This window comes from Alexandromys fortis, unplaced genomic scaffold, assembly GCF_014885135.2.
Source record: "Alexandromys fortis isolate MF-2015 unplaced genomic scaffold, M_Fortis_MF-2015_v1.1 scaffold_75, whole genome shotgun sequence".
NCBI lineage: Eukaryota > Metazoa > Chordata > Mammalia > Rodentia > Cricetidae > Alexandromys > Alexandromys fortis.
This window is the reverse complement of record NW_026067956.1, coordinates 6,204,903-6,219,857: the sequence shown is the minus strand read 5'-3', so window position 1 is coordinate 6,219,857 and position 14,955 is coordinate 6,204,903. Positions and strand designations below refer to the sequence as shown.

The window sequence follows — 14,955 nt, the reverse complement described above, 5'->3', positions numbered from 1 at the left end:
GCAAACACTGGCCACACATGGCACACAGAAATTTATGCAAGCAAAATGCCTATACAAATTAAATAAAAATAAATATTTTAATAATGGATTACCTTCCTCACGCCAAAGAATACATAAACTCATTTATATGTGAGTCGCAAAACAATGTATGCTTTGTTATAATCAGTGTTTCCTATAATTATTGACTACCTTTTTCCCCGTAAGCCGACCAACAGTAAAGATCTGAGTGTTCGCCGTGTATAACCACACTAAGCATGAACTGAGGGAGCTCTGGGAGGTGAAGGAGACACAGTGGAAACTCAAGAACCCTAGGGGCACCCAGCTTCCTCACTGCCGTCCAAAACTCAAATGTAGACACAGTGTTATTTCATGAACAGAACGGCTTTCAGCTGTGCGTGTTATTTTATATTCCTTTCGAAATTTCATTCTTCCTGCTGTTTCAGCCCTAAAGGGACAGCAAGTCTAGCACAGATGTTTCTGGGGTTTTCCATCGCTCTCCGTATGTCAACAACAGTAAGTCTTGCCAAGGTTTGTCCCACAGAGGGCAGGGAAGTGCCCTGTGATGGTCACAGGATGTGAACGGCATAGACTCATCTCGTCCCCGGAAGACACAATGGTGATGCTCTGATACAAATTATACTCGGCCTGATCTCCAAAGCTGTAATATTAATATGTGATCTAGAAGAACAACATTATACCCTGAAAAATCATCTAGGGTACAAGGGAACTTGGGGAAAGCTTGGCCTTTTAATAATCCTGATCTGAACCCTAGCCTTGGGCCTCTCCCCAAACTTGAGCTACCCTCCCATGGTCTCCTCACCACTTCATTACAAAAAGACAGAAGCTGGGACGAGCACAGCTGCAAGGATTGGCTGTGGCTACCGGTAATGGGCTGCGAATGTTCACAGTGGCTTCAGAGGTGGTAGAGTGTGAAACTATCCGTCAGGATGGTCTTTGTGTGCAGACTGCTCAGAGACAATGAACTTGAAGTGTTTCAGTCCTGAGTGAATGAGGGCTGAGGAGGAGAGTAGACCAGATGCATCTCGGGCACACCGAACAATTTCCAGTCACTCAAGGGTTGCGTGGTGGCCACACATCTCCCAATCTACGACTCCTCAACTTCAGAAACTCAGAGGTTGAGTACCACACCCTCACATCCACCTGTCCCTCTACTCCGAGAGTCAGCTTCGACTTCAGGAACTCTTGGAGCCCTGGAATCCAAATTCCATCCATGCCTTCACTGCATTCACCAGCACTCTAGGCCTGGGATGGGAGACTCCTGCATATATATCCACAGAACTATATACAATGGCACATTTTACAATAAGTACATCCCTACTTTCTACATTGTCCATGTTACTCCTTTACCTACTCAGCCCCCAGCAGTGAAGATTTAGCCTTTATGCTAATGTACCCAGATTTCTTAGCACAAGACTCAGAGGAGAGTGACTGTAAACATTTTCAGCCAAGACAAAAACCAAATGTGACTCTGGAAGTTACACCAAACAGCAGAAGACCCGAATCTCTTTAATAGTCATAATTAAGGAAATACAATTCTGGTATGTGGTAATTTCCTCTGATGTAAAACCTTTCATCTAGAGGGAAAGTTTGTTCATTAAGATGCAGAATTTTCTGGTGCAGGAGAATTGTCTGTATTCTGTCATTCATGTTATAAATAAACGCTGATTGGCCAGGTAGGAAATATAGGCAGGAAAACCAGACAGGAAGTAGAAATGATGTAATGAGAACAGGAGAATTCTGGGAAGGAGGAAGTTGATTCCTCCCACTCCTGCCCAGATCATCAAAGCAGCAGGATGTGATATGCCCCACTAAAAAAGGTACTGAGCCACTTGGCTTACATAGATCAGAAAAATGGGTTAAAAAAGAAAAGAAAAGAAAAATGGGTTAATCAAGATGTGAGAGTTAGCCAATGAGAGGCTAGAGCTAAAGGGCCAATCAGCTTATAATTTATGGAGACCTATGTGTGATTTTCTTTGGGGCTAAACAGATGTGGGGTACTGGGCGGAACAGAAACCCCAACAAACAAGCAGGCCAGCCCTTCATGTTACAATTTTCTAGAGGGAAGTGACATATTCCATCCATAGGGAAGCTACTTGAGCTTGGGAGGTAAACAACCCAAATGCTTCAGAAAGTCCCTGAAGCTGATCAGATTCACTATGCCCTCCCTTTCCCAAGAATCTGCAAATAATGACTATTCTGAAAGATTTTTTGAACCCATTGAGCTGCTCAGGAGAGGCTCAGACCAGCTGAGCTGCCTGGAAGAAACAGACGAGGCACAGGCCAACTAAGGTGCCTGGAAAGGACGTCCCTTGGCCCACCAAGCTGACTACAAACTGTGCGGTGTGCTCCAGATTCTGTGAACCATCACTAGGGCTGGGTGGGTGTTGTACAGAGAGGGCCTGCTTGTCCTTCACGGCCACCCGGCTAGCTTACACTCAACATAACCACACAGAAACTGTATTAATTAAATTACTGCTTGGCCCATTAGCTCTAACTTCTTATTGGCTAACTCTCACATCTTGATTTAACCCATTTCTATTAATCTGTATATCGTCTCGAGGTTGTGGCTTAGTGGGAAAGATTCAGCATGTCTGACCTGGTGGCTTCATGGCGGCTCTCTGACTCTGCCTTTCTCTCTCCCAGCATTCCGTTGTGTCTTGCCCACCTACATAAGTTCTGTCCTATCAACTAGGCCAAGGCAGTTTCTTTATTCATTAACCAATGAAAGCAACACACAAACAGAAGGAACTCCTACACCAGGTGGACTCTGGTGGATGTAGCTATCTCTGAGTCAGTTCTGCTCTTCTAAGGAACCCTTCCTCCATATTCCTATGGGTGACCCCAATGAACGCACTGATTCGCCAAGTTGGACTTTGGTGGTATCTGTACTCAGGTTTGTCATAGTTCCCTGTCAGAGGTGAGCAGAGGTTTGTCCACATCTGTCCAGGAATAGTGGCATACAACAAAAACCAATATATATCAGAGGAATGTAAGAGATGATCCAGAGACTTACGTAGAAGTTATGTAGTTATGTATTATATAGAAGATATTTGTCCAAATATGTCAAATATAAATATGGACTATGAATCTATAAATGAAAATTTAAGAAAAAGCATTAACAGTGAGAACGAAAAATTCTTTTAAATTAATACTGTTTCTTTGGTATACAAAGAATAAGCATTAGTTCAAAGTCCTTTTCTTTGAAATGATCTAGAATTCATATAGTAAGAGTTTACTATAACATCCTAATTAGTGGGGTTCAGAGGACAAATGGAGCAGTTCTCGAAGGGTTGCTAAGCCCTCCTTACACCCAGAAGGCAGAGTTAGAGTCAGCTGTCCCGCTTGAACCCAGACAACAAAGACCACTTCTTTCCAGAGAGACTGTGGCCAAGAATGCGATGACCAAGGGTCAGAAGGAATCGCATAAGGAGATGAAACTGTCACTCTCCCCAGAGTTTACGTTCTTGGATGAATTCCAGCCTCATACTTGCCTTTATTCTCCACCCTCAAAGAGAGCAGAGAATAAGGGCGAACCAAACAATAAGGCAAGCAAAGATGGCAGAGCTTTCCACAGAAACATTTTACCTGCATGAGTTTGCTATCGTGGCCGGTATATACCACAACGCCAAAGACCCACTGAGTGTTCCTGAGCTGGGTGCCTCTTAGTAAGATCTGGTCGGGCCCGAGGGCAACAGAGCTGAAAAAAAAAATAAGAAAAACATTTGTACTTTTTGATAATCTGTCCAATAATTATGTATTTTCCTTTACATAAGCCTACAATAAACCAAAGTCAAAGCTGTGAATTTATTCTTTGTTTAATCAGTTGTTCCACCCCCAAATGCCTGCTTCATCCATTCTTTGCTGTAGAATAGAATTGAACTTTTTTCCCATAAAATATCAGAGAAGATTATGTCTCATAATCCTGTTATGGATACTGAAAAAGGGAATGCTAAAAGCCATGAGTTTACTCATTTCTGAAATTCAATTTACTTTATAGATTATGAAAGAAAAAAACAGCGGTAAATGTTGTAGTGAGCAGACGAGCATCTGAGGGATGCTCTACAGAAGGGAAGATGCTGGATGGCTGGACGGGAAATGTCAACCGAGAAGCAGCCTTACCCTTGCTTATCGCATTGAGCACCCGTAGATTCCTGTCCACCCCCAATCCCCCCCCCCAGCTAAGAATCTATTCGAAGTATGGGGAAGAGCTCAGACAGTGGACTATGGAGTATCAGCAAGCAGACTACATGTCAACATCACAACGAAACATAACCTCAGACAGTAAATCATTCAACTTGTGTGTGTGTGTGTGATGTCTACGTGTTCATGTGCGTACACACATGTGGAAGCCAGAGGTCAACATCACTCATCTTTCCACCTTGATTTCAAGACAGAGCCTCTCACTCTCACTGATCCAGCTAGCTAACCAATGGGCTTCAGGCATCAGCCAGTCTGCACTTCCCCAGCACTAGGGTCACTTGGATGCAGACTGGGAGTCATGCAGAACAGGCATCTCACTGCCTGTGCCTGTGCCGTACTCACAGCCCCGTTTCACTCAGCTTTCTAAAGCCAAGCAGAGCTGTCGTGAGGCTCGATGAAGTGTTGCTCTAGCATGTGCCAGGCCCAGCTGCAATGCACAGCACCGCACAATAAATTAATAAGATAGAAACAACGCTTTTAGAGGAAAGCTAACAAGAAACTGTGCATCTGTCTCTATGCATCTGTCGTAAGCTGAGTACACATCCCCTGCATCATTTAAGGCAACTTGAACTGCTTGGCCTCAGCAGTCACAAGCAAGAAAAAATGAGCCCCTGTCTATGAACCCCGCGTGAGGTCTTTGGCTTGCTTCTTTTTAAAAAATCTCTTCTGTCCTTCGATGCATGGGAAGTTTTAAATGGATCTAAATAGTGTGTCAGTCTCTCAGAAGTGAGCTAAGCATGAAGAAATCTCACTATTTCCAAACACTATGAAACTAGGATTCTTCAAAGCTCCAGGAATTCTTGACCACATTAAAAAGAAGGAGCGGGGAGAGGAGAGAGAAAAATAGTTAAGAGAAGGCGATTCGGACCTCTTCCCATCCAAGTGCAAGTTGCCGGTGAAGTCGTAGAGGTGGCGATTGGGCCCTTCACACTCTATCCTTCCCGTCAGCTTCATCAGCACCTCCCTGGTCTGCATGTCGGCCGTGTGGCTCAGACCCTGAAATGGAGCGACAAGCCCACAGAGAAGATCAAACGGTGCCAACCGTGTTTAAGAGACAGCATGACGGTCTGCCGGTCACAGGGACATAATGAGCCATCTGCCCCCGCCCCAAAGCTGCACACAGTCAGACACAAAGATGCCACGATTTCAATGGTGCAGAAGAGGAAGCCCCGACCCCTGCTAGAAACCTCCATATTTAAATAATAGTCTAGGTACTGAAACATAGGACAGGGAGCAGTGCTACCACCGCCCTGCACTGCTGCTCAGACAGAGGGTCCTTTAATATTCTATAATATATAATATTCTATAGTATATACCACTGCTGCTCAGACAGAGGGTCCTTTAATATTCTATAATATATAATATTCTATAGTATATACCACCGCTGCTCAGATACTCAGAGGGTCCTTTAATAGTCTATAATATATAATATTCTATAGTATATACCACCGCTGCTCAGATACTCAGAGGGTCCTTTAATAGTCTATAATATATAATATTCTATAGTATATACCACTGCTGCTCAGACAGTCAGAGGGTCCTTTAATATTCTATAATATATAATATTCTATAGCATACACTGCTTGCTACACTTAAAATTTTCAGCACTTTAGTCTGAAATTTCCTATCAAAATAGTTTGACAAACTTCATCAATGCTTCTTCAACCAGAATAAAATTTATACCATATAAAAAAGAAAAATACAAGGACAGAATTATTAAATTCAGTTTTAGAAGCAGAAAAAAAAACATAAAAAAACCCTCAGGGGTCTTAAGTACTTAGTACTTTTTATTCACAAAATTCACTTAAATGCTTAGTATTTTTATTCACGAAAGACTTTTTTATATTTCAATACAACATGTGGTAAGAATATTTTTCATTTTATCTATTTTGTGCTGCATTTATTTCTGTGACATAAGGTCCTTTTTTTTTTCCTGAAAAAAAAAAGTTTTTCATTTGGTATATTTGACCATGTTTTTCTCCTCCCCCTATTCCTCCCTGTGCCAGAAGGCTTGGTTCTTTCCGTTTCTCCTGGGATGTCTTTTCCTTCCAGCAACTTCCTCTTCTGGCTTTGGAACAATGGTTTCGCAGCCCAAGCAGGGTTAACTCGACCAAGGGCACTGTACAGGTGGTGGCCCATCCGGAGCTCTTCCACCACTAGAGAATCTGCAGCTAAACTTCCCTTGCGTGTTACTCTGTATTTTTCAGCACCCTTTTCTGTCACAGAGCCCAGGTCTGGCCTGGACACCCCTACCAGCCTCCCGACTGTGACATCGAAATGTTTTTAAACATCTTTCAGATACTTTGTAGCTTTTCAGATATGCAGATCCCTGGGAGCCTGGCCAGTAACCCGAGTGTCCTTAAAATGAACACAAAGACTTGAACCCTTTGTTTTCAGTGGTTTATAGGGTTTGCCGGGGAGGGATGGTAGAGACGGTAGTGAAACACTTTCACAGGCGAGTCCCAGCAGCTTACAAGAAGAGTGGTAGGAAGAGTTAAGGGTTCGAAAGGAGGATGAAGACGCCCCTAACCTGAACGGAGTGGGCGGAGCTTCGGAAGATTTAAGTGCGTCATGACCCACTGAGCTGAAGAGCCTCACTTTTCTGAGTTTCCGTCCCTCCTAATCCGAGGCACAGACTCCTCGAGAGCTCCCACGAGGGTTTACCGTGTAATGTTGTTCACAGCCGAACAACGTTTTCTCCACAGAGTGCGTGGGGGATATTTGTATCATATATTTGCAGCCTCACCTCCTGTAACAACGTGAGTCACAAAGTAACTTTACCTGTCGTATTTTAAGGTTCGTTTCTCCATCCAGGTTAGCAGTTTCAACATAGCACATCCCCTGAGGCTCACTATGAGGAAGGGGAAAAGCCAAGGTTAGTACAATCCTCTCCACAAAGCCCCAGCTCATGAAACCTCTGATGTGGAATACGGGGGCTGAGTTTAAACCTCCTGACGCTACTTTTGGGGGTCATATGACTTTAGAATGGTATTTAAACTCTCTGTGCCTGGGTTTTTCCATGTACTAATATGAAAGGTACCAGGGGTTAAAAGCCATTGATCAGGCTACTCACAGAGAACACTCACGCAGATACAAGGAACACCCCAAAGCTGCTGTTGATGCCACAAACCATCTATGGTGAGCCAGCTAACCTGAGGTCACAGACAAGTTTCCTGGCCAAACTGCCAACTGACTTATATTCTAATAGTTTTCTCGTCACTATTGAATAAGGCCAATGAGTCGCACCCCTTGCTTATGGCTCTTTCTCCCTCCATTGGTTTGGGTCCTATCTTTAAACTCTTTATCCCTTGTTTTCCAATGCAAGACAAATCCTACACAAGAAACATGGCTGAATTCCAAGAAAATGCAAACTGCTTAAACACCTGCACTTCCCAGTGGTGTATAAATAGCGGGGTTAGAGTCTTAACAATGCATCCTATAACCTTGAACTCAAGAACAGAAATTCTTGGTGACCCTGGATTCAGCTTTCTCACTTTGCAGTGTGTGTTCCATATATAGAGCCAAGAAGGCCAAGGGTGGTGGTACCCAGCTCCGCCCATCCCTGTGTGGCGATGACTGTTTCTAGCACAACACTACCCAGAGATCAGCAACTGTTTGGGGCAAGAGTGAAGAGCAGGGCCTCCTGCGGGTTGTGTCTATGCTGAAAAAATGCCTCAGGTTCTCAGAACAGTTGTTCCCAGGCAACGCTGAGAGCTAGAAGACAGACAGCTGGCTGGATTGACCAAGAAAGGGCTGAGGTCTCAAGCCACGCTGCCTCCCAGGGCCACAGAATACTCAGTCCCTTTAACCAGTGTCTTGACCAGTGAGGACTACCCTAGAGTGGCTGGGAGCTAAAGCCGTGAATACCAGCAAAGGGGTTCTAAAAACCTAATGAGATGAAGAGGGGACAAAACTAAGCCAAACCAAAAAGCACCAGCCAAGGCTCACAACAGGGAAGGCAGTTGACAAAGCTCCAAGCTGAGGATCCCTAACTTAGCCAAATGCTTGAGGCTAGATATACTCCTGACTTCCACTGCTTCAGGTTTGCAAATGTTTGCATAGACTGCATAACAACTGAACATCTCAAATCTCAACATCTGAAATCCAAAACACTCCCCAAATCCAAAACTATAGTTCATTAGGGATGATGCTCAGCTCATAAAGGAGGTCAGGCTTGTGGGAGGGGACTCATGGGCTAGAAGAGAACAGATGAATTCAGATTTCTGCAGTTCATTTAGTACTTTATTGTCCTTAACGTTCGTTTCGAAACCTGTGCCCACCGGCACAGCTGACCTGGAGGAGAAGAGGACCATGTCTGCTGGAAGATATTGCCCATTGAGGACCTTCACGATGTCTCCCACTGCCACCTAGAGACCAGGGCCGAAGACAGGGAAGAAAAGAGAGCACACATGTGATAAGGGCGGTTAGAAACGTGAAGAAGAAAGTTAGTCTGTAACTAAGCCACACCAGCCAAGAACACAGGGCAGATGCTTCTACTGCGCCACAGCTGGCCTCCCTACCCACAAGCTCCACATCTGTGAGTTCAGCCAACTAGAAACGCAAAATATTTGCCAAGCCAAGCACATCTGCCCTGGAGTGGTGGTGTGCACCAAGGGTCCCAGCGCTTGTAGATTTGAGGCCAGCCTGAGTTGCACAGCAAAACTTTGTCTCAAAAAAAAAAAAAAAAAAAAGGAGTAAAAGATAAGCGTCGACATTAACAAACGAAAGCAGAAGCTGCCTGCATGCTGACTATTTCCCTGGCATTGTCCCCTAAGCTGCACACCACAGAAATGTTTCCATGGTGTTTCCATTACATTGGATTTTCTGTAATCTAGAGGTTTTACATTCATGGGAGAACATCATATGAACGTTCTGTGCAGTGTTTCTCTACTTTATATAAAGGGCTTGAACATTTATACTCTTTGACATCGGTTGTCATCGACCTGGAACTAGTCCCTACAGACACTGAGAAATGAACACACTGCATTTTTTGGTTTTAATAATAGCTTCTGTGTGTGTGTCTTTCTGTCTCTGTGTCTATACACGCATATATATGCACCTAAGTGTAGGTGCCTGTGGAGAAGAGGTGTCAGAGTCCCTGGAAATGGAGTTACAGGTAGATGTAGGTTGTTCTCACTCAATCACTGAGCCAACCTTCCAGGCCTAGCAATTTTGCAGTGAAGTTTCCTGAAAAGGATGGAAGAAAGAGAGAGGAAGGAAGGAAGGAAGGAAGGAAGGAAGGAAGGAAGGAAGGAAGGAAGGAAGGGAGGGAGGGAAAGAAGAAGAGAAAGAAGGGAAGAAGGGAGGGAAGAAAGAGAAAGAAAGGAAGGAGGGAGCAAGAAACAATACTTGAAGTTGCCCTTCTAAAACATTGTTTTCTCTTAAAAAAAACAAACAAACAAACAAAACCATCAGTTTTGAATGTCAGAATGATGAACAGCATCTCCAAAATCAATACTGTGTGTCCACCAACAAAACCCAGCTAAGATAGTTAGATGAATAGCTGCCTTTTCACATACAAAACACCAAGATAGCATAGTTGATTTCAGCTGACAACTAACAACGTCTTTCCTCCATGAACGGAACCCTCCCGCTGCCATCAGCAGGAAGGAAAACCACCTTGCTACCACTCTTAAGGACAAAAGCAGCAACTGGCTCCACACCCTGCCTGGAAACCTGCTCACATTCAGAGATCTTTCCACCAAACACATCTGAAGTGAAACTCTCGGAAGTTAAAAGACAACAGCTCTAAACATTTGAATTTAGCTGAAGAGGAGACAGGAGGCAGGGTGGGGTGTTTCTCACGTGGGATTTTCAAACTAGAAGAGCTATGAAGTTCTGGAACTCTCCTCGGAGAATAACGATGGTCGTAGCTTGAACATTATTACATCCTTATAGAAGAGGCCGGAAAGGAGGAGGCGCATGTCAGTTCTCACGGGAAAGCAGACTACACGAGAAAACTCTTACAAAGTGGTCATGACCTGGGCCTTAGAGCAAATTTTATATTGCCATCAATGTCGGCAATTTGCGACAAGTCTCCAAATCAACACTTTCTGGCATTATCTTTAAACTTGGTTCTTACCTCTTTCCACACGATGGTTTGCCACATACCATTTCTTAACACTGTAAGAGAAGAAACAAGGAACTGGTTAACATTGTCGAGACTCAAAATAAAATGCCAGCTTTCTACAAACCCAAAAGGCTCCTGGGAAGCTTGCATTTATCAATCCTATCAAATCACATCCTTGGTAGAATGGTAGATAACCAACCATGCCAACATGGGCCTCCATATGTGTCCCTTACAAGCTTCTGTGTGCATGTAAGCAAACCAAATTTATGCTTAGCCAGGAATAGAAAGGCCTGGTGTTACATAATTCCAATAGGAGCAACAATAGCAACAAAATACTGAAGTGATACAAAAAGCAAAATAATGAGGAAAGCAAGTAACAAACCATGGTGGGGAAGCTGTGAAACTTGTAGGGACAGAAACTGAAATCCTGTCTTCCAGAGTATACAAATCCCATCGATATAAAGACGAACATCTAATTTTAGCACGCTCCCATTTTTTTTTAAAGATTTTATAGATAATGTTTCTGACGTAATCTCAATGTCAATAGCCATGACCAAGCGTTACTTCAGCCCGGGACTGATCGTTCAATCAACACTGAGAAGAGCAATGAGCTGGCAGCTTACCTATTGTTTTCTTCTTGTTAACGGCGCTGTCTGCCTTATGTCGTTTCTGTCACAGGAAAAGAAGCAAAGGTTCTTACATCCAAATGTTCCAAATGAATAATTGAAATGGAAAGCAGTAAAATCGGGGGGGGGGGGTGATAGGGGCCAAGAACCCTACAAAGCCAATGCTGTAGAGTTCAGCTGGGTGGTTCGCCATCTGTCGGCACTGACTAGATCTAGATGTGGCGATTTGGAGCTTAAGTGGCTTTTGGTTCTACTCATTTACAAGCCTTTCAAAGTTTCAAATTCCTCACAGTTATTTGTGGACAGCCTGAAACAATGACTCGGTATTATAAAAACAAAGAGCAGGTTTCACTCTCAAGTTAATTTACTATGTATTCCATGAAATATGTATGTGGTGGGGGGGGGGAGTCAAGTGTGTGTATGGGTGTGTGTATGCAAAACAGAGACAGAAAGAGATAATGGCAACATGGTAGTAGCCAATGAGGTGTGAGGGAGGTATTAGGAGGAAGAGTCTTGGGGAATTACTTCAGGCACAACAAGCATAATGCTGCCTGTAGAGAGAGTGCTAACTAAAGGTTTCATTTGATACCTGAATACATGACTCTAAAGTAAGATACAAGGACTAACAGCGATAGACACCAGCAAGGTTCTAACCAAATGACCCAGGACATAGAAGTGCCTCAGAGCCTCTGCACAGGCGTTTGGGATTTTTGGAGTGTACCTTCCTCCCCAGCAAACACTACCGCTCCACTAGCAGCTGCTTAAGCCGTAGCCGTTTCCTGTAATATCACCCAGTCACATACACCACAAATGTCATAACACCATGTTTTAGTATGCAGAGTCGAAAACTTACAAAGTCTTCTACAATCTCTTTGATGCCTGCAATTGTTAAAATGATAATCAATGGCACCAGGGTGGTGTATCGTCCGGTCGGCGATACGTCTGGAATTTGCTGGAAGAGAACACAATAGAGAATGTGGTACATGGATGTCTCCACAAAGAAAAGGTTGTCTGAGGTTTCTGTCCTGCCTGGTTCCTGCAGTCATTAAGTCCCCAGAATTCTCCTTTTCTCATTGACCTGCCTCTACTTCCTGTCTGGTTGTCCCGCCTATACTTCCTGCCTGACTACTGGCCAATCAGTGTTCATTTAAAACATAATTGACAGAATATAGACAATTGTCCCACACCAGGAAAACATGGAGCTCAACCCTCCCTCTCACTAGTCTAGGCCATTTCTGTTATACGACAAAAGGCCTGCTAATTCAAAACTAATTATGTAGTTTACGTGTTTAGAAAATGGGTTAAAAGTATGACCTTCATGGTCAAAATACATGTATGGTACATATGTTTACAATATCACAATGGGATATAGTATCTAATATAATAAATGTGTATTAATAAAAAAAAGATAAAGTGAACATAAAAAGCATGACCCATGAGAACGGGTTCCCCCTCCTCTTGTAGTAACGACTCTTCTCAAGGCATTCTCTCCTGCGAAATCTCACTTTACATGTAATTGAATTTGCAAATTTTAAGCACTTAAAAAATTACCTGTAATAAGGCAATGAAGAGGAAGAAGGCATTAGCAGCTCTCCTAATCTGCTCATACAAGAATCGAGGTAGAAACGTCAACACGCTGTACTTGGCCGTACTGAAAGAACAAAGCAAAGACCACTAAACAAAGCGACCCCAAACAGCATGTCCTGGGTAGGAGGGCACAGCTGATCAGAGAAGCTTCCCAGATGATTTCAGTTCAAACTCTGATGCACACATTCAACTTTCCCATGTGGTGATCAGGCCATTTACCCCCATCTGGGAGCTACATGCTAAGAGTAACATGTATGAAAAAGCAGTTCAGTGAAGCCCTGTGCACATGACATACTGCGGATTCACCCATATCTGAAGAGCTTCCATTCCCCGTCCTTTGCTCAGACTTTGGATTCACCTGGCCACCCTCTCCCTTCACCCTGTAGCCTTCTAATGAGTGATCTTTCTCTCATCTCATCCCAGTTACATCATTAGCTTCCATTAAATTTGGTCAGATTCTACAGCGCCCTTCTGCCTTCAAACCCACAGTGGTTATTCTCAGATCATGTTGCCTCTGCTTTGATTCATACATCAGTCCTCTGCATTCATAGATTGGAAGGAAACTGTATCTCTACTGAACAATACAGGCTTTTCCATTCTAATTCTCTAATAGGCACACTATAATGATGATTGCCATGGCATTTGTATTGCAATGAGATACAATCTGATCGTCCTCTCGATGTAATGCAAAAGCATGGGAGGAAGTGTGTGGGTTCTATGCACAAGCAATTGCATTTATAGAAAGGACTAACAGCCATAGATTTTCATATCTCAGGGGGTCTGGAATGAATCCTGACTGGACACTGAGGGATGACACTATGTCTCTGTGCCCCAGAAGAGGTTACTGGAACAGGGAAAATGTGCACTTTACCTATGTTTGTTCCCCATCATAGGACACAGCAGTCAATGAACAAGGAAATAAACTGAACCAAAGATAAACAGAGAGCCAGAGTGACTTCAGGCCTGCTCTCTGAAAGCACGACCCTAAGCCTACTATTTCCTTTATTTGGTTATTTTTATGTATTGTTTATTTTTATGTGTTGGCTGTTGAAACAAGGTCTCATGTTGGCGAGGGTACTCTCAAATTCACTTTGTAGCTAAGGTGACCTTGAACTCCTGATTCTCCTGCCTCCACCTCTCAAGTGCTGGGACTGAAGGTTCTAAGCCTATTGTTGAGTATAGTCATGCAAGGTATAGCAGGTTCCAAATGCACATACCAGAAGAACCAAAGCAGAGGGGCCAAAACCCAAGAGACAGCATATACAGGATGATGTGGGCTGCGGTAGGCCCTGACAGCAACTGAGGCCAGAGCAACAGAGCAAAAGCCAGGCTGACAATTCAGAACTACAACACGTTCTTACTTTCAAGATTCCCAGAGGGAAGAAAAGAAAAAAAAAAAAAGAACTGGTAGTTGAAAGTAATTATCAGTTTAAAAAGCACAAAAGCTCACACCAGTAAGGTAAAACTATAGAAAGCACCTGATTATACATTAGAACCTAGAATTCCATCTGTGTGACAAATGCACACAGTGCACAGACATGCACACACCAGCACACACACACACACATACGCATCTAGCAAATAACTCTTTCGAGGTTGAACACCTTCCACTTCAGCAGAGTTCTGAGTATGCTTCAGGAGCCCACACCACGAAGGTGGAGAGCTGGGAAGGACAGGAGTGCTGCTCACACCAATAAAAACAGGAAATATTGCTGGATACAGGAAAAAAGAGCCAGAGGTTTTCTCCTGAGGCAGAATGAGCAAGGCCAGCAACCCATTCCTCTAGGAAAGAATCACTGTGTGACACTGGATATGATTATTTATAAAGTTATATAAATAAATAACTCAGTACACACTTGTCTCTCCAGTGTACAGAGATGATATTCTAGGTCCCTCTGAAGACACCAAATCCAGCTTTCACGGGAGGCCAGTGCTGTTGGTCCAGGGACAATGGCTGCAGGAGTGGGGTTTTAGAGAAGCTCCCAAGGAGGCAGGGTAGTTCACATTGTGAGATTTTACAACGTGAGGGGAACAGAGTGGCAGGGGCTTTAGCAGCCATGTGGCAGGAGAAAGACCATCTATAATGCTGACCGTGCACATGAAGAGCTGCTGGCTGCACTAGCTCCCCAGAACAAGAGAGGCTGGGACTGATAACTATGAGTTTCACAGCAGCTCAAAGCATGAGTTCCCCCTAAGAAGCCTCCAGAAACCTGCCTGTTGAACCGGCTTAGCAGGCATCTCCCAACCGTGAATAGTAAATCCACAAGAACCTTGAAGGCAGCCATACCACCTCTTCTCTTGTAGACATGCAGAACACACATCTATCTGCTCAATAGTAAAGGTGTCATTTAATAGCCACTGAGAGAGTAGAAGGCCAAGCTGAAGTCCGCACAAGATGCTGACTTGATGTACAGACTGGTGTTTTAGGGCCGTGTTCTGGGAGCCCCACAT

At 43.8% G+C, this 14,955-nt stretch overlaps 1 protein-coding gene across 7 annotated transcripts in view; it reads right to left on the bottom strand.

Moving 5' to 3' along the window:
- The window catches only part of Atp8a2 (ATPase phospholipid transporting 8A2), a 538,932-nt gene that overhangs the window by 407,651 nt on the left and 116,326 nt on the right, over nucleotides 1-14,955 (bottom strand). For 6 of the 7 annotated variants that reach the window (XM_050152334.1, XM_050152332.1, XM_050152331.1 and 3 more), the window contains exons 3-10: nucleotides 12,469-12,568; nucleotides 11,771-11,869; nucleotides 10,915-10,960; nucleotides 10,304-10,344; nucleotides 8,515-8,588; nucleotides 7,003-7,072; nucleotides 5,090-5,217; nucleotides 3,607-3,718 (exon numbers count right to left, since the gene is read on the bottom strand). In XM_050152334.1, coding sequence (XP_050008291.1) covers nucleotides 3,607-3,718; nucleotides 5,090-5,217; nucleotides 7,003-7,072; nucleotides 8,515-8,588; nucleotides 10,304-10,344; nucleotides 10,915-10,960; nucleotides 11,771-11,869; nucleotides 12,469-12,568 — 670 coding nt within the window. Of the gene's footprint in view, nucleotides 1-3,606; nucleotides 3,719-5,089; nucleotides 5,218-7,002; nucleotides 7,073-8,514; nucleotides 8,589-10,303; nucleotides 10,345-10,914; nucleotides 10,961-11,770; nucleotides 11,870-12,468; nucleotides 12,569-14,955 lie in introns of those variants that run through there. The other variant, XM_050152335.1, reaches the window with a different exon arrangement.